The sequence below is a fragment of the Bos taurus genome, chromosome 5, assembly GCF_002263795.3.
Source record: "Bos taurus isolate L1 Dominette 01449 registration number 42190680 breed Hereford chromosome 5, ARS-UCD2.0, whole genome shotgun sequence".
Classification (NCBI taxonomy): domain Eukaryota; kingdom Metazoa; phylum Chordata; class Mammalia; order Artiodactyla; family Bovidae; genus Bos; species Bos taurus.
Genome location: NC_037332.1, coordinates 56,008,057 through 56,028,158, shown reverse-complemented (window position 1 = coordinate 56,028,158; position 20,102 = coordinate 56,008,057). Strand labels below are relative to the sequence as shown.

Sequence of the window (20,102 nt, the reverse complement as noted above, 5' to 3'; positions counted from 1 at the left end):
GAAGGCAGGAGGAGAAGGGGACAACAGAGGATGAGATGGTTGGATGGCATCAGCAACTCAATGGACATGAGTTTGAGTAAACTCCAGGAGTTGGTGATGGACAGGGAGGCCTGGCGTGCTGCAGTCCATAGGGTCACAGAGTCAGACGTGACTGAACGACTGAACTGAACTGAACTAAAAGTAGGTTTAAGTCCATCCTTTTTAAAATCACTGCTTCACACCACCATCCTTTAACACACAATTCTTTTTTAAAAGATCATCTTAAATTTGCAACTTCCCCCACACTGTCCATCCTAGGCAGAATCAATTTAGTTACTGATTACATGTATTTGCATCATTTCTTTACTAACTCCCTCAAAGCATTGTAGTCGTACATGGATAGAATTCAGTCATTAAATATTTATTACATAGTAGTGCTAGTGGTAAAGAACCCACCTGTCAATGCAGGAGATGTAAGAGACACACACCTAATATTTGTATTAATATTTTATATATATATATATATATATATATATATATATACACACACAAACATATATGGGGCTTCTCAGGTGACTCAGTGGTAAAGAATCCATCTGCCAATGCAGGAGATGCAGGTTAGATCCCTGGGTCAGGAAGATCCCCTAGAGGAAGGCATGGCAACCCATTTGTCTGTTCTTGCCTGGGAAATCCTATGGACAGAGGATCCTGGAGGGCTACAGTCCATAGGGTTGCAAAGGGTCAGACATAACTTAGTAACTAAAGAACAACAACAAACACGTGCTATAATAGGTGTTCAATGTGCTGTGGAAACACAAGAAGGAGTGTTTAGTTCTTAGACGTAAGAGAGATCAAACGAGCTACAGAGATGCTAAAGGTGAAATTTCAGCTAACCTTGAAGAATATAAGTTGGAGTTCATCAGAGAGGCAATGGATAACCAACGAGGTTATAAAGATAAGAAATTCTCCTTTCCTTCAAAAATCAGCAATTTGCAGGTTTTCAAGTTGGAGGCAGGAGGCAGTGATGGCCAGGAGGAAATAATAACTAATATTTGTATTAATGTTATGTATGTATGTATATAGGACTTCCCTGGTGGTTCAGTGGTAAAGAATCTGTCTGCCAATGCAGGAGACATATGCAGGAGGTGCAGGTTCTATCCCTGGTTCAGGAAGATACCCTGGAGAAGGGAATGGCAATCCACTCCAGAAATTTTGCCTGGGAAATCCCACGGTCAGAGGAGCCTGGCAGGCTACAATCCATGGGGTTGCAAAAGAATTGGACACAACTTAGGGACTAAGGCAACTAAACAACAACAATATATGTACATGGAGTATAGGATATGTAGCATTCTACATCTGTTATTTCAATTTAATCCTCAAAACAGTAGGTATTGCCCTTGTACTCATTTTATAAAAGAAGGAACCCTGGGCTTCCCTGGTGGTGTAATGGATAAGAATCTGCCTGCCGGTGCAGGAGATACCAGTTCAATCCCTGGTCCGGGAAAATTCCACATGCCACGGAGCAACTAAGCCCATGTATCACAGCTACTGAGCCTGTGCTCCACAGCAAGATAAGCCACTGCAGTGAGAATCCCGTGCACTGCAACGAAGAGTAGCTCCTGCTCCCCACAACTAGAGAAAGCCTTCCCAAAAGCAATGAAAACCTAGCACAGCCAAAAATAAATAAATAAAGAGAAAAATAACTCTAGTTAAAAAAAAAAAAAAAAAAGATAAGGAACCCTGGAGCAACAAAGTCCCAGATTTTGAACTGAGACATTTTATCTTCATCAGTTCAGTTCAGTTCAGTTGCTCAGTCGTGTCCAACTCTTTGCGACCCCATGAATCGCAGCACACCAGGCCTCCCTGTCCATCACAAACTCCCAGAGTTCACTGAGACTCACGTCCATCGAGTCAGTGATGCCATCCAGCCATCTCATCCTCTGTCGTCCCCTTCTCCTCCTGCCCCCAATCCCTCCCAGCATCAGAGTCTTTTCCAATGAGTCAACTCTTCGCATGAGGTGGCCAAAGTACTGGAGTTTCAGCTTCAGCATCATTCCCTCCAAAGAAATCCCAGGGCTGATCTCCTTCAGAATGGACTGGTTGGATCTCCTTGCAGTCCAAGGGACTCTCAAGAGTCTTCTCCAACACCACAGTTCAAAAGCATCAATTCTTCGGCGCTCAGCCTTCTTCACAGTCCAACTCTCACATCCATACATGACCACAGGAAAAACCATAGCCTTGACCAGACGAACCTTTGTTGGCAAAGTAATGTCTCTGCTTTTGAATATGCTATCTAGGTTGGTCATAACTTTCCTTCCAAAGAGTAAGTGTCTTTTAATTTCATGGCTGCGGTCACCATCTGCACTGTTAGAAATGCAATTGGACATGGTGGGGGAGAGAGGAAGGTAGGGTGAACTGGGAAAATAGCATTGACATATATACACTACCATATATAAAACAGTGGGAAGCTGCTGTATAGCACAGGGAGCTCAGGTCAGTGCTCTGTAATGCCCTAGAGTAGTGGGATGGGTTGGGAAAGACTCAAGAAGGAGGGGATGTATGTATACATAGAGCTGATTCACTTAATTGTACAGCAGAAACTAACATAATATTGTAAAGCAATTATACTTTAATAATAAAATAAAATTTAAAAACAGGAAATGTAACTGAAAAGGGCAGGTTTCAAAGGATCTGTGTGTCATAATGCAGAGTGAATCAGTAGGATCTTTTAGGGACAAATACAGTAATTGAAGAACAGCTAAGGCAGAAACATGAAGCATCCACCCCTAAGAGAAACCCTGCTCTGTTTCTCCTGCTTTTGCTAACCTCTTATTTCCCAACTATTTGTCAGAGAGAAGAGAAGCAGTTGAAATCATCTTAGAGTCTGAGGGGTTCTGGGAAGTACATAATGTAATTAAGACATGAAACAAAGAGCAATGTAACTATTTCTCCCAACCTCCAGGTAAACTTATATCCAAGAATGAAATTAGGAAAATTAAAATGTTAGATATAAGATCAATTCCTGTAGATTGGAAGATTACTAGAAAATGACTACTAATAGGTACAGGGTTTCTTTGGGGAATGATGAAATGATTGTCAAATTAAATAACGGTGATTTTTGCAGAACTCTGTGAATGTACTAAAAACTGCTGAACTATATACTTTAAAGGGTGAATTTTACGTTATGTGAATTTTTTGTTAAAATTCAATAAAACCCTTATTTTATAAATAAATAAGCCTATGCTGCTACTGCTAAGTCGTTTCAGTCGTGTCCGACTCTATGCGACCCCATAGATGGGATTCTCCAGGCAAGAATACTGGAGTGGGTTGCCATTTCCTTCTCCAATGCATGAAAGTGAAAAGTGAAGTCGCTCAGTCATGTCTGACTCTTCACGACCCCATGGATTGCAGCCTACCAGGCTCCTCCGTCCATGGGATTTTCCAGGCAAGAGTAATAAGCCTATACTAGAAATTTTATAATAAATCTACTTCTATCACAGGTATGAAAAAAGAAGAGGGACTTCCCCAGCAGTCCAATGGTTCAGACTGTGTGCTTCAATGCAGGGGGTGAAGATTCCATTCCTGATCGGGAAACTAAATTCCCATACACTTTATGGCAAAAAAAAAAAAGAAGAAGAAGAAGAAAAGATGAGCTCCTGTTGAGAAGCTAATAAACTGTGACACAAAAATTCAGTCAACTGTGATTTCTGATAACCAGCCTGTACACTAGCATTTATTCATCCAGTAAGTGCTTTAACCACCTGTATTATAGGTCCTGTGTGCAGTGCTAAAAATATAATGGCAGCAGAGATGACTTGTTAAGTGACTGCACCAGAGATGGTGACTGGGGGCATGGTATCTAAGAAAGCAGAGTCCAGGAGGGCAAATATTGGCAGAATTTCTTCAGCACATCTAGAGGTGAAGGTACTCTGGCCCACAAAAAAAATCTATGAAGCAGACTTCCCCGGTGGCCTAGTAGTTAAGAATCTGCCTGTCAATGCAGATGACACAGTTTTGATCTCTGGTCCGGGAAGATTCCACATGCTATGGAGCAACTAAGATCATATGCCACAACTTCTAAGCCTGTGCTCTAGAGCCCATGTACTGCAACAAGAGAAGCCCACACACCACAACTAGAGAAAGCCCCCACGCAGCAATGCAGCACAGCCAAAAATAAATAAAATTAAAAAAAAAAACTTTACCCTATGCAAAGTTAAAATGTCATATTAAAAAAAAGTATGTAGTGAGAATAATAATAAACTTTAATTAAGAGACTTCCCTGGTGGTCCAGTGGCTAAGACTTTGTGCTTCCATTGCAGGGGCATGGGTTTGATCCCTGGTAGGGGAACTATGATCCCACATGACACAAAAGGTGACCAAAAAAATGAAACAAAAACACCCTGGTGCAGTCAAACAAATAAAATAAATATCAACAACAACAATAAAAAAAAAACTTTATGAAGATGGAGATGGCAACCCGCTCCAGTATTTTTGCCTGGGAAATCCCATGGACAGAGGAGCCTAGCAGGCTACATTACATGAGATCACAAAGAGTCAGAAATGGCTTAGTGACTAAACAACAACTATACAGATTTTGGATTTCTGTCTTTCAGACCTGTGCAAGAATAAATTTCTTTAAGCCAAGAAATTTAAGCCAAAAAAAAAAAACTTTAATTAAGCCCTTATTCTGTGCCAGCCAGTGTAAGTACTTTATAAAATTATTTAAAGTTCATAACTCTCAGAAAATCATTAAAGATCTGTAATTCCATATTCAAAATCCATAGGACCAGACACGTTTCAGAGTTCAGGAAATTTCAGGTTTCAGAAAGGTAAAATACGGAATTCCCTGGCAGTCCAGTGATTAGGACTCTGCACTTGCACTACTGGAGAAGGAGACGACAGAGCATGAGATGGCTGGATGGCATCACCGACGTGATGGACATGGGTTTGGGTGAACCCCGGGAGCTGGTGATGGACAGGGAGGCCTGGCGTACTGCAATTCATGGGGTCGCAAAGAGTAGGACACGACTGAGCGACTGAACTGAACTGAACTGAACTTGCACTACCAAGGACACACGTTCAATCCCTAGTCCGGGACCTAAGATCCCACAAGCCATGGGGTACGTGGCCAAAAAATAAAAATAGAAAAGTAAAATGGTACATATATATCACCCATAATCAAATAATATTTCTGGAGTAAAAATGTATAAATAGTCTCCAGTATGAGTTTTTAAAAGACCACGAGTAACCACACTTCTCTTCAGGTCAGGTTTAGCTACCATATGAACTACCTCCAAAGTAGTATGGATTACAAAGTTTTTTGGATTTTGGAATCATGAATAATCATTTTCCCATTTCTCTGATGAAGAAATTGAAGTAAGAGAGGTCAAGTTGCTTGCCCACAGTCATACAGCTTATAAAAGGAAGAGACAGAATTTTAACCCAGGCCATCTGGCTTAAAAACCTATATTCCTAATTCCACCTGCCCACCCCTACCAGGTAAATCCCAGCTGTGGATGCAGAGACTTGTCCTTGGAGACCTGCTCCTCAGGACCTTTGGGGTAGAACACCAGGGATTCTGAGAAATCTCAGAATGTATTTTTCTTAAAGAGGAGAAGCCTCCAAGTCTGAGGAAATCTAGATCTCAAGCTCCTTCTGCATTTCAGACCTCCCTCTGAGGATCCAGAAGACCTGGCTAGAACAGTTCCCTTCCCCTTCTTTAACCTTCTGACTGGATGTGATTTTGAGCCCCACAGGGCAAAACCCAACCCAGGGCTACAAAGGAGTCTGGACTGTGAGCCTCTGGGAGGGAGGAAAGGGCGATAGGGCTTTGAGAAGGACCAGGCAGGGGAAAATGAACTCTCAACAACCTACATGACAATGACCTACAGTGTCCTGCCAATGACCCCCTCACGTTTGAAAGTCATGTTTTAACATTCTATCTTTAAACCTCTGATCTCCACACCCCACTCCCACCCCCTACTGCCAGGCTTCCGAGCAAAGCTATCAATCTGAAGAGGAATTTCATCTCTGACCTTTGTCCCCGGGCCTGGCAGCTCACATGGGTAACCCACTCTCTCCCAAAGTTGGCCAAGGGACAACCCAACCAACCTCGCCTCACATCCCCCACTCTGTACTTTCGTTGACTATGTGGCTTCTGCCAGATTCTACCTGTAACTGCTTCATCTCTCAAGTTGGATGTTTGACTACTCTACCCCCTACAACCAGGAGTCATGCCAGCTGGACACACTCTCCTTCCGGGGCCCCTGGCAGCCAGCAGGGAAGGAGCCGAGACCACAGCTGTTGAGACCCTGAACCACGGGCTTGCAGCTCTGTCTCAGGTGCATAGCTCAAGGAAGCCCCTTGGTGATGATCTGCTCCTTGTTCCTGGCCTTCCTGGTCCTGGCTGCAGCCATGGTGGCCACTCCCAGGGCTGACAGACAGTGTCCAGCATGCGGGGAGCCTGCCTTGGACGTGGAGAGCCACCGGGAGCTGCTGCTTAACCTGGCCAAGAGGAGCATCTTGGACAAGCTGCACCTCAGCCAGCGCCCCACCCTGGGCCGGCCTGTGTCCGGAGTTGCTCTGCGGGCTGCCCTGCATCGACTCCACGGGCCCCCACAGGGGGCGCTTCCGGAAGCCGATGAGGGACAGGAGTATGAGATCATCAGCTTTGCCGAGACAGGTGGGTTCTTGGCCTATAGATCTTCCCCTAAACTTGATCTCTTCAGGAAACGAAAAGCTACCTCCCCGATATCTAACCTCTGACTTTCTCCCCAAAACCATCCCAACTCTGGCCTCTCACAGTCTATAGTCTCCTAATCACAGGCTCCAAACCCCCACCCGCCCAAGCGCTCCCTTATAAGTTTAGACTTGATCAATGGGCACATGAGAAGTGGGTACCTTTCACTTCTCTTTAAGACTGCCTACCCCATCTCCCCTGGTTCCTCTCTCTGCAGGCCCCACACACTTCCACAGGCTGTGATGTAAGCCCAACCACTACCTGAGCCTGGACTCAGGGTCTGGGAACTGGAGAGTCTGTCCCTCCTCTGGCCCCAGGATCCAGCTTCTCTGTACCCTGTCCTCCCCAGATACCTCATTTGAGTAAAAGGTAGAAAAGAGAAACACTCCGATTACAATTTCGCTCCACTGACTCCTGTCCTCTTGCCTTGATTACCTTGGGTCCCCACATCAGAACAGGGTCAAAATGGGGCTCAGAAAGATATTTAAAGGATAGATAAAGAACAGCAGTTGGGTAGAGAATTTAGTGGGCAGCTGGAGAGAATATCAAGAATTCAGAGACAGGGGAATTCGTTGGTGGTCCAGTGGTTTTGGAGTAGGAAATGGCAACCCACTCCAGTGTTCTTGCCTGGAAAATTTCATGGATGGAAGAGCCTGGAGGGCAGGCTGCAGTCCATGGGGTCAGAAAAAGTGGGACGTGACTGAGCATGTATGCCAGTGGTTTAGGACTCTGTACCCTCATGGCTGAGAGCCCAGGTTCAATTCCTGGTTGAGGAACTAAGATCTCAGGAGCCTCAAGGTGGGGCCAAAAAAAAAAAATAGAATTCAGAGACAGGATCTGAGAAACAGAACATAAACAAGTGATCTCTCTTGCCTCTGAGCTTCTTGCAAGTTTTGTCTTAGGTTTAGAAGGCCCTTCCCAATCCTGGTCCCTTTCCTTTGGTCAGCATCTACTCCCTTCAAGACCCAGCACTCCTATCCTGAAAATACCCACCCTGACTTGAGGCCGAGGGGCTCCCTCTCTTGTGGCCCCCATACCCTCACCCAGAACCTGGACCTTCCTTGTGGAATTGTCTGTTTCCAGGTTTTCTATGAAGTCTGTCTTTCCATAGAATTCGACCCCCTTGAGTTCAGGAACTGTCATTTATTCCTTACATTATCACCAGAGACTAGTATATAGTAGAAATAACTAACACTTATACAATATTTGGGCTTCCCCGATGGCTCCTGCAATGCAGGAGACACACAAAACTCGAGTTCGATCCCTGGGTCGTGAAGATCCCCTGGAGGAGGGCATGGCAACCCACTCCAGTATTCTTGCCTGGAGAATCCTAGGGACAGAGAAATCTGGCAGGCTACAATCCATAGGGTCACAAAGAGTCAGACGTGACTGAAGCGAATGAACACCCACACATACAATGTTTACAGTGTTCTAAACCTTTTACAGATACTAACTCCTTGAAAGCCTCACAAGTCAGGTAGGCAAATACTATTATCGTCTGTATTTTAGAAGTGATGAAACTGAGGCTCAAAGAGGTTGAGTAGCTAGCTCAAGGTCATATGACCAGTAAGTGGTGGAACCAGACAGCCTGAGTCTCAAGTCCTTGACCTTGACCATTATACCACTCTGCCTCTTGCAAACAGAGTAGATGCTTGACAACCAACCAAACCATTCTGTAGGTCAGCTTGACCATGTCTAGAGTCCCCAGTGATGAATGAGACCCTATTCCAGCTCAAAAAAGGGTTTCTGCTCATAATTAAGAACACAAACTCTGGAGCCAGATAAACTGGGCTCAAATTCTGGCTCAGCTACTTATTAATATATGTCATGGGTTGTTGATAGTTTTCTCAGTTGCAAAACAGAGATAATGAGAGGATAGTTGAGAGAATTAAGTGAACTAATTAATGTACTTAGAAAGCATGGGCTTCCCTGGTGGCTCAAACAGTAAAGAATCTGCCTGCAATGCAGGAGACCCAGGTTCAATCCCTGGGTCGGGAAGGTCCCCTGAAGAAGGGAATGGCAACCCACTCCAGTATTCTTGCCTGGAGAAACCCACAGACAGAGGAGCCTGGCAGACTACAGTACACGGGGTTGCAAAGAGTTGGACACGACTGAGCGACTAACACTTTCACTTTCTTTCACTTAGAAGGGAGAAGGTGGCAGGGAACTTAGAAGACTCAGCTTCTGCCCATGAAGAGTTTAATTGTTACTGCTAGAAATAAATTACCTAGAACACAAGGCAGAATGAAATTAATGCTGGATGAGAACACAAGCCCTTGATGGCCAGAAGTCAGTCACTGGGATCTGACAGGACAGGGAAGTCTTTTAGAAGTTTAGAAATAGGCTAGATTGTACAGGAAGTTTGACTTCAATGGGTAAAAAATGGTAAACAACATCCTAAATGGAAAAACACGAGTAAAACTCTGAAGAAACGGACTGCATTTGGAGTTGAAGGTAGTTTGGAGTGGATGAACACAAAGTGGACAACGGCCATGAAACCATGAGTCCTTTGAACACCACAATCCTGATTGGTTTTACAATTATTTATTGCTGTCACCATCCTATCTGCAACTAAGCCTTGTTACTTTATTTTTTTAATATTTATTTTATTTTTTGTTGCACTGGGTCTTCATTGCTGTGCACAGGCTTATTGCTTCAGCTTCTCTTGTCGCAGAGCACAGGCTCTAGGCATGAGGGCTTCAGTGGTTGCAGCACGTGAGCTCAGTAGTTGTGGCTCTTGGACTCCAAAGTGTGGGCTCAGTAACTGCGTCTCATGGGGTTAGTTGCTCCTCACATGTGGGATCTTCCCAGATCACGGGTCAAATCCATGTCCCCTGCATCAGCAGGTGGATTCTTTACCACTGTGCCTTCTGGATGGTTTTTTTTCACCTTTGTATCCCTGATGCTTAGGCCAGTTCCTGGCACACTGTGGCAGTAATGACAATTACCAGGTATTTATTGTACCTGCCTCCTCTCAGTTAATCCTTGCATAAAGTAGACTTTATCATTCCCTGGTCACTCAGATGGTAAAGAATCAGCCTGCAATGCCAGAGACCTGGGTTCTATCCCTGGGTCAGGAAGATCCCCTGGAGATCCCCTGGAGTAGATTCCCTGAAGATCCCCAGTAGGATCCCCTGGAGAAGGAAATGGCAACGCATTCCAGTATTCTAGCCTGGAGAATTCCACGGACAGAGGAGCCTGGCAGGCTGCAGTCCATGGGGTCGCAAAGAGCAACTAACATTTTATCATTCCCATCTTAAGAATGCAGAAACTGAAACTCAAAGAAGATAATTTACATGGCCAAGGTCATACAGCTTACCAAGGGCAGAATTCAAACACAGTTCTCTCTGACTTTAAAGTCTATATACTTTCCATATTTGCTAATCAATGAATGAATACAACATTCAGGCTGGAGGGGGTGTGACCCAAAATGAACTTTGGAGATGAGAATGACTGATCCCTGGATCTTATCTTTTACATTTAAATATTTTAGTTTCAAGTTTTCATTCCCAGCTTAAGATATCATCTCCACCATTGTGTGAAAGAGAAGATCTGAGAATTGTTCTTGCTGGAGATACAAAGAGAAAGAGCTTGGGGCCCTGGAGAAACCAGGGGAAGACCCTCCAGTGGTGTCCTGACACTGGCTCAGACTGGCTCTTGAGGCCTGATGGTAAACATCTGCCAACTGTGCATTCATTGGTATCAGTGGTAGTCTGAAATTGGCCAATATAGGAGAATGTATTCCTCAGAAATTGGCTAACACTATTAATCAGCGCCTTTTCCCCCAACTCTGGAATCCAGTTGTTAAATATTTACCAGCACAACATTGCCTTTGACCTAAAAATTCAAGTTATCTTCTTCCCACATACCTAACGTACAATGCTGAGACAGGAATGGGATAATCATAATAGATACACCTGTTCAAAATGGGAGCCAGGGGAGGAAGATGCAGAGCAGTCACTGGTTCATGAAAATTCTACCCTAAGTCTGGAATTCCTTTGGTTAAGGCCTTTTTCTGCAATTTTCCTCTCCTCTTAAGAAGAGCCCACCATTGCTCTCCTAGGCTTCTAGATCTGCTCTCTCAGCACTTAGTGCCAGCCCCAGATGTCTTTCCTTTTAAATAAAAAGTGGCCTGTGTTTGCAGTAGAGTAATTTTCTCAGCCTGCATCTGCCCCCAAAAATTGGGGGCCTGGAGACCTGAAGACTTCTTTTCATTCTGAGTCATCTCTATCTCTTTTAGTCCAAATTGGTGCTGCTTTCCCTATTAAAATTCTCTTTAAAACTCTGTGAGCCTTTTAAATAATAAATTATAGTCTACTCAGTCAGACAAAAGGCACTCCATTCTATCAAGACAGATGCCCATCTTTAGGTTACAAGTCAGGGTGTTGGGGGATAAGATTCTTAGAAACCCTTCTGTCTAGTTGAGAGAATCTATAGAAAAACATCTTACATTTTAGATCTTTGAACTTCCCTGGTGGCCCAGTGATTAAGACTCTGTGCTTCCACTGCAGGAGCACTGGTTCCATCCCTGGCTGGGGAACTAGTGTGATTGAAAAAAAAAAAAAAAAAAGATCTTAACAAAGATGTTAGATCCTAACAAAAGGTCTTAGAGCTTATCCTTTACTGTTTTGATCATAACTCTGAAGCCATGTTCTACCTGCAGTGTCCTGGGGTTGATTTTTGCCCTGAGACCATTTCTTAGTTTGAGAACCTTTTGCCAGACAGAGTTGAGGAATGAAAAAATATTTTATTGTTCAATCTAACAAGTCCTGTTGGAAAGTTTTTCTCTAAATTCTGCTTGAACACTGAACAGTTCCTTTTTTAGTTCATCTCACTCTTGAGATGCCTTATCATAGGCAGCTAAAATAAGCCAAACTTTCAACATTCTGCTGGAAATATCTTTAGCTAAATTCACAACTTTGTTAGATACCATTTCTAGCTTCCAAGTTACCAGAGACGATAGCCAATACATAACACAGGTTCCCCTTTCTCTAGCTTCCAACAGCGATTTCTTCACTGTCCTTCCTGCCTTCACTAACAGTCTCCCTGCTGTCCTTCCATCCCTTGTCTGCCACCCAGACCCTAAGCCTGTACTGCATATTTTAAGCCTTTTCTATGGTGTACACCACTTCGGATACTTATTTCTGTTTTAGTTATCCATTAATATAGCAGATCAGCTCAAAAATTGAGGCTTAAAGCAAAAAAAAAAAAAAAATCAGTATTTTCTGTGATTTTGTAGTTTGACTGGACTTATTCTGGACAGTTCCTTCACTTGATGAGGGATCGCTGAGGTCATTCAAGTAATTGCATTCTCAGACGGGGCTGAAATCTCTAGGATGGCCTCTGATCTTACGAAGTCTCTCTCCACATGGCTTCTCATCATTCAGTAGTCTAGCTCAAGTTTCTTTAAAGCATTTAGAGGTTTCCTGTACTCCTCTGGCAGTCCAGTAGTTAAGACTCCACACCTCCAGTACAGGGGGCATAGGTTCAATAACCAGTCAGGGAACTAAGGTCCCACATGTGGCCAAATGAAAAAAAAGCAATTTAAAATAAAGGTTTCCTTCCAAGAGGGGGAAGCCTCAAAGTACTTATTAAGTGCTTATTAAGCATCTACTTGCACCGTGCTTGCCTACTTCTCATTGGCCAAATCAAGTCATGTGCCAAGCCCAGAATTAATATGGGAAGGGATTGCACAAAACTGTGAATATTGGGAGGTATTGTTCACTGGTAGTCAACAATGTGAAAGTCTACCACAGCCCCTGCTGGTTCTGTGTCTGCCTGCCATAATTGGGGTGACTTACAAGGTTCTAAAAGGTAAGAGCGCTTAGTGACCTAATAAGAAAACATTAGCTGGGCCAATCAGACTCTTCTTTAAGGATTTTGGAATTGGAACACTGAAGAATCAGGTCACTTAGCTAGGAAGAACTTTTAACTAAGTTAAAAGTTCTGTAGACTCAGGAGCTGGGGCCACCATTTAGGGACCTGAGGAAGTTCACAGGGAGGCAAAAGAGGTAGATCCACAGAAAGAGAAGAAGGGAGTAGACTTACGTAGGAAGACTGAGATGACTGAGATCTTGTAGACTTTCAGAGCTGTCTAGAACAACCATATTCCAGGCTTTACAATTCACGCCAAGTCTAGCTGAATTTTAGTTTCTGCTCTTTTATGCCCATGAGCGTATCAGTGACATTCCCACAATAAAGCATTCTTTACTTAAATAAAAAAGAGTCACTAAGGCCAAAGCATAATGGCATTTAATTGCCTCCTAAAACAGGTGTATTCATCAATAAGTTTTTTTTAACTATGAATTTTATGATCTAGCCTTTTGGAAAATAATTCTGATGTCTGCATAAAATAAGAATAAAGACCTGACTTCCCTGGCAGTCCGGTGGTTAAGACTTCACCTTTCAACACAGGTGGTGGGGATTCAATCCCTGGTCAGAGAATTAAGATCCTACATGCCTCGCGGCCGGAAAACCAAAGGATAAAACAGAAGCTATGTTGTAACAAATTCAAAACAGACTTTAAAACTGGTCCATTAAAAAAAAATGAATTAAAAAAAAAAGAATGAAAAGCCATCCACTCAAAAAGTGTTTATTGAATGCCTATTATGTACCAGGTGCTAGGGATACAGTGGTGGGCCACATAGACACAATCTGTACCTTTGTGGAGTTTACATCCTGGCTGGGAGTGGGGATGGGGGAAGAAGAGGGAAGGAGAAGCATATAGTCAACAAACGAACAAAAAAGCCAAGATGATTACAGACAGCGACAGTGGCCATAAAGACCGGTTAAACAGAATAGTGTATTAAAGAGATGAGGGTAAAGTTGAAGGCTGTTTTAGCTAGGTCAGTCAGGGAAGCCCCTCTAAAGAAGCAAATTTGAACTGAATGGCAAGAAGGAGCCAGTCATTCAACATTCTGGGAAAGACATTCCAGGCAGGGGAAATAGCAAGTGCAAAGGCCATGAGGTGGGTCCATGCTTCGTAAGCGTTCAAGGAACAGAAAAAAACCCAGTATAGGTAGAATATAGTCATTAAGTGGCAGAATGCCTAATCATTCAAGTTTTCTATGCTGTGTGTGTGTTCTAAGTTGCTTCAGCTGTGTCTGACTCTGAATGTCCATGGACTATAGCTCGCCAGGCTCCTCTGTCCATGGATTTCTCTAGGCAAGAATGTTAAGGGGTTTATGTATTCTAATTTTGGCTGTTCTGAGTCTTCATTGCAGTGCGCAGGCTCTTCCTTGTGGTGACTAGGCTTCTCTAGTTGTGGCACTAGGGCTTAGCTGCACCACAGCATGTGGGACCTTAGTTCCCCAAGGATCAGGGATTGAACTCATGTCCTTTGCATTGGAAGGTGGATTCTTAACCACAGGACCACCAGGGAAGTCCCTGTTAAGGGGTGTAGATTTTATTCAAATAGCAAAGGGAAGCCTTTGAAGGGTTTTAAGCTGAGATGATTAAGCTGATCAGATTTATGCTATAAAAAAATTACTCTGGGACTTCCCTGGTGGTCCAGTGGTTAAGACTCCGTGCTTCAGCTGCAGTAGGTGTGAGTTTGATCCCTGGTTAGGGAACTGAGATCCCACATGCCACATAACACAGCCAGGAAAAAAACAAAATTACTCTGACTAATGTGTGAAGAATGGTTTTGTGGGCAAGAGTGAACCAATCACTTGGCAAGCTATTGCCATAGTTCAAGAAAAAGATGATTGTGGGTTGAACTAATGTATGGTAGAGGAGGTGGGGTTAAGTGAAATTACATTATGAACTGGAGATATAGTTGACAGGTCTGCAGATAATTTCAAAGAAGGGAATGAGGGCAAGCAAGACTTTGGTTTAAGTCCCTATTTTTCCTTTATAGGGAAAGGGAAGATTGAAGAAAGAACAGGTTTGAGTTGGGGGTCAGGGAGGATAAACCTAGAGTTCTTCTCTGAACTTGAAAAGTTTGAGATAGCATTGGATATCCTAGTGGAATATCAGATCTGCGGCTGGATATACAAGCCTGAAGCTCAGGGAGAGGTCAGGGCCACAGATATAGGTATCTGGGGAGTTATCAGCATATAGATGAAATTGAAAGCCAAGGGAATTGATGGGATCTTTCTGGGAGAGAGTACATATAGAGAAGTGAAGGGAGCTGAGGACCTCCAACATTTAGAGGTCAGGCAGAGGAAGAGGAGCTGTCAGCCAAAGAAACCAAGATAGAGTAGCCAGAGTCATGAAAGCCAAGAGAAGGAAATATTTCCAGAAGGAAGGAATGGTCCACTGTGTCAAACACCTGCTTGAAGTTCAGGTAAGGCAAATATAGAGATGAAACCATGTGGATATGGCAACATGGGAGGTGTTAGTGATCCTGACAAGAGCAGGAGTAGAGGGAGCAGAAATCCAATTCATGTGTTTCAGTAGGTCAGGTGAGAGACGAAGAGGGGGAATCGGGCAACAGTGATAGGCACAGGAAGAAATGCAGAGCCATTTTTTTTCGGTCGAGCTCCACAGCAAGTGGGATCCTAGTTCCTTGACCAGGAATTGAACCCAGGCCCCTCGCACTAGAAGTCTTAACCACTGGACAGCCAGGTAAGTCCCTATGCCAGTCATTAGAACCACTCTGGTGAGGAACTGGATGTGGAGAATAAAGGAGGTGATCTTAGGGTTTCTAAAGATGATAAGCAAAATAATGGTGCGACCAATTCTAAGAACAGAGAGAGAGGTATATAGGGAGGAAAATAATGATTTCTACATTTCCACAGAATGTGGCAAAGTTAAGCAGTTAGAAGTTTAGGCCTGAAGCTTGGTGATTCCCAAGGTGCAAAATGGTCTGGACTGGACTGACAGATTCAGGAATCACCAGCATAAGATTTGCGTTGGCTGCCCACAGCTGTGGGTCAGGGCTCCCCTCAGTGTAGAGTAAGAGGAAATGGGGCTTCCCTGGGGGTCCAGTGGTTAAGACTCCGAGCTTCCACTGCAGGGGGGTGGGCAAGCTCGATCCCTGGTTGGGGAAATAAGGGTAAAAAAAAAAAGAGGAAGTGAAGGTCAAAGACAGACCAAAGAACTCTTGCACTGGAGGGATGGTCAGAGAAAGAAAAGCCAGTAAAGAAAATTAAGGAAGAATCCTAAGAGAGTTGTGAGAAGAGATTTTTAAGAAGGAAAGGGTCCTTAACAGTGCCAGGACTGTGGTTGAGAAGGAACGCACAGCGAGGTAGCAGGTAGAATGACACTCAGAAGGCCACAATGACTGGAGCTTCTCGTGTCCACAGGCCTCTGCAACACTACTCAGACTCGTCTGGATTTCCATTTCTCCTCTGACAGCTCGGCTGGAGGCTTGGAGGTCCAGCAGGCCAGCCTCATGTTCTTTGTGCAGCTCCCTCCCAATACCACCTGCCCTCTGAAGGTGAGGGTCCTTGAGCTCAGCCCACGTGACACCAACCTCACCTCGGCCACTCAGCACCTGCTGCAGGTAGACGACACTGGCTGGCACCAGCTTCTCCTGGGGCCTGAAGCTCAGACTGCCTATAGCCAGGGGCACCTGGCCCTGGAGCTGGCCCCTGAAGAACAGGTGGACTGGAGCCCAGTCGTCCTGGCTAGGGCTGCACATAGGCCTTTCGTGACAGCTCGGGTGAGAGTCGGGGGCCAGCACCGGGTTCGTCGTCGAGGCATCGACTGCCAGGGCAGGTCCAAGATGTGCTGTCGACAAGAGTTCTTCGTGGACTTCCGGGAGATCGGATGGCACGACTGGATCATCCAGCCTGAGGGCTATGCGATGAACTTCTGCACAGGGCAGTGCCCCCTGCATGTGGCAGGCATGCCAGGCATCGCCGCCTCCTTTTACACCTCGGTGCTCAATCTTCTCAAGGTCAACACAGCTGCAGGCACCACCAGAGGGAGTTCATGCTGTGTGCCCACCGTCCGGCGCCCCCTCTCTCTGCTCTACTATGACAGGGACAGCAACATTGTCAAGACTGACATACCTGACATGGTGGTAGAGGCCTGTGGGTGCAGTTAGTCTGTGTGTGGCACAGGCCACTGGGGGGAGGGGGGACAGGCAAACACGCCCTGACGGAGGTGCTCTTCCTTGATAGTAGGGTGTGGCCCTCTTACTGCCTCTGTTCAGAAGATGGACACCCTCTTCCTGAGCAACTTGGGGAAATTATCCCCACTTTGATGTGAGGAGACCTTCATCACATCTCCTAAGATGTGATCTAAGGACAGCCATGGTACCATCTTCATAATGACTAGCCCCTTTCCTGGGGCGGAGTCCATTCAGCAAGCCCCATGAGCTCAACTGCCACCCCAGGGACTCTAATCCCCCTCCAGCCATGAGCAGTGCCATCTGAGTCCCAGACAGACACCCACAGCCCAGCTGCAATCCATGGTGCCTCCCTGCCCTTTCTACTGCACGTCCCCCACTGCAGGATGAGTTGGCCAGCTCCGTTCCCTGCTTTTCTGGATCTCCAGAGAGTCCCTCCCTTAGATCCACCAAACATTACATCCTCTCTATGTCTTGAGCCCTTTTCCCTCTGACTTGCCCAGTGGGTTGCTAAAGCCTCTCTTGGCATGCCTTCATTCATTCTTTGTCCTTATCCATCTGGCTCTGTACCCTTGGGGGCAGACTCACCTGAGTTCCTTTGGCCTCTGGCTTCCTGCTGAGCTTGACTGGCCTAGCAAACTAGCAAGAATGGAAAGCTCTTACAAGCCAAGAGTGTGGAAGCAGGGATACCAGAACTTGGGCAGAGCTGGAGCTGTGGAGGGGGTGGGGAGCTGGACAGGAGTTGTAGGGATATGAACATAGCGACAGTCCCACAGAACCCTGGAACCTAGGCAGAGGGAGAGGAGTAAGAAACACGCTGGCCTGTCTCCTCTTAGCCTTTGATCTGCCTTTTGCTAGTTCCTGGGTGCTTCAACATCCCTCCTCAGTTCCCTTAACCCTGCCCATACCTCTGAAAAGAGGTCCTTCATTGAGTCTTCTTAGTGATACAAACATAGACAGCTGAGTGGGTCTTTTATTTCCTGCCAGGACCCTGATTGGTACCCCCGATGACACAGAACCTGTCTGCCCTGCCCACTTTTCTCTCCTCACAGTCGCCTTAGGGCTGAACTTTATGTCTGTCCCACACATCATGACTCCTCCTTCTCCAGGCTGCCTCCTTTCTTAGGCCCTATCCTACTTCCTAGAACCATCTTCACTGGTCTTCCAGCTAATAAAGACCTGGGCTTTACTTGCTCCTCTCCTCCTTCTGTCCTTGGTCCGAGAGATGAGACAGATCACTGTTCAACCAGCAAGTAGGTGACAACCTGTGAGCACACACATGGTGGGAAGCAGAGACAAGGCAGCCTTCCTTCACTGATCCTCAGGGCTCCAGCCAGGAGTCCTGTTTGGGAGATGGAACTGGCCAAGGGCCACTTGAGTAGGATGGGGAGAAGGAAAGGAAAGTCTGGGGAGAGAAGAGGGAGGCATTTGCTCTGAGATTGGGTCCTCTCCAGACCTTTGCCCTCTTCCCCCACTATTGCCACCCCCACCCCCGTTAGCTGGACAGCCCTGAACCATGGGGTCGATATTGTCTGCAACCCAAGGCCAAGATTGCGCAAAACCCATGTGTCCTTTGGGAAACGTGCTGTCTGTGTTTGTTCAGCATATAACCCCCTCCTATCCAGGTCTGAGGTCCCTGGAAACGGCACCCTAAAGGATAGAGCCTGAAAGACCTCCTGGAGAAAGGCAAATCTGAGCTGCAGGCTTCGTGAGCAAATGCTTACTTGCTCAGAAGTTCTCTGTCCTTTGACTTTATGAGATCTTCACCTAAGGAGAGAATCTAAGGAAGACTTCTGGTGCTAGGCCGCCCTCTTCCACCACTGTCTCCCACCCCAAATCCACCTCCTCCCAAATCTAACCGCCCTCCTTCCAACTATAGCTTCAGTCCCCAAGGTCAAGACTAAGGTGAGGTGAAGTGAGGTACTTGCCTTGGAGACAGAATTTTAAGGGGATGTCAAAAATTCCATCAGTCAAGATAAATAATATTTTAATGCAATATTTTAAAAAATCAATGCAAAAATATCCAAGATGAACAAAATAGCAAATTTTAAAATAAACTAAATGTAACAGGAGTCAGTATTATTCCTTCTCTTTTTTGGCTCTGCTTTTGACAAAAAAGAAACAGTGGAATTGTCCTCTTCCCAACCTTTTCCTCCAGCACTCCCTGGCCCCTGACACTAGGCTCCTCAGGCTTTTCTCTGTAGGGCAAGATACTCACTCAGGCTCTTTCTACTTCCTCACCCACTCTCAAGCCTGTCGCTACCCCCCAGCCCCCAGCCAGGTTGGTGGTAGGGCGGGCCTGTGAGGCAGATGGCTGGGGTATTTATAACCTGGGAGCACTTCTTGGGAAAAGTGACTAAGATGCTAAGAGCATATTTATAGCTGGGTTCTGACGTAAGTGTCACTGGGGAGGTAGGGGCAGGCCATGCACAGCAGCAAGAGGGTAAGAAGAGCTGGAAATTGGGGGCACCTGACAGAGAGGGCAGGGGAGGAATGGGGTTGGTGATTCCTGCAGTCACTTCTGGATGCTCCCTTGACTCAGGCTCACCCACAGGTTAGCCCTCGGAGACAGCGCCATAGGCAGAAACCTCGGCTTTGCAGTTCTAGGGTCCAGACCCCAGGGGGTAGAGAGAGCTGTCACTCACAAGTTTGACCAACAGAGAGGGTGCTGGCAGCTGGGGAGAGCCCTGGACAGAGGGATTTGAATATGACTCAAGATCTAGGGAGAAAGGCAGGGTGGAGAGAGGGTCTAAAAGTCTCATTGGCCCCCTCCCCACCACAGGTGCTGTAGCGTGGCACCCTTCACTGCCCTCCATTGCCACATGTCAGTGATGAGGTCCAAAACGGAACTAAAGGTAACACTGATGTGGTCCTGATAACAGCCTCAGCTTTCCGGCAGCGGCAAGCGGAGAGAGCTGAGGCACCAGCTTCTCATTCTTCTGGCATAGAGGCAGGGTCCCCAGAGGGAGAGGTGGGGAAGCAAGCCCTCTGAATTTCTCCACATCCCAGAGCAGCCCCTTCCCTGGGAAGCTGGTCAGCACTAAGCCCTCTGCTGTCCAGCGGCTCAGCACTGCCACATGGTGGACACTGGTGGTACTGAGTCCCGGCCCCCAAAGCGCCACCTCTCTTCCCCTAGTGCCAGAATCTAGCAGGCTATCTTGAGAGCCCCCAATGGCTGAATAGCCGGGAGATTAACAAACTGGAATAGGGGCCCATTTCCCAAAATGCACTCACTTCCTCCCAGCTTCTTGAAGAAACTGGGGCATAAGGAGAAAGGCTGATGACATGAGGCCTTGGTTCTCCCATTTAAAGGCAGTGAGGAGTGTAATAAGGAAGGCTGGGGTTGGGACTCAGGTTGCTATACTG

At 45.8% G+C, this 20,102-nt stretch overlaps 1 protein-coding gene across 1 annotated transcript; it reads left to right on the top strand.

Moving 5' to 3' along the window:
* The first annotated feature begins 6,348 nt into the window (after positions 1-6,348).
* Positions 6,349-16,712, top strand: INHBC (inhibin subunit beta C). The gene is made up of 2 exons (NM_001205983.1): positions 6,349-6,661; positions 15,967-16,712. Exons 1-2 carry the CDS (start codon positions 6,349-6,351, stop codon positions 16,710-16,712), a joined length of 1,059 nt encoding a protein of 352 aa, NP_001192912.1.
* The last annotated feature ends 3,390 nt before the right edge of the window (positions 16,713-20,102 follow it).

Coding starts and splice junctions, on each gene's coding strand:
- INHBC (NM_001205983.1), top strand. CDS start 6,349: ATGATCTGCTCCTTGTTCCTGGCCTTCCTGGTCCTGGCTGCAGCCATG. Junction 6,662..15,966: donor CATCAGCTTTGCCGAGACAG/GTGGGTTCTTGG, acceptor TCGTGTCCACAG/GCCTCTGCAACACTACTCAG.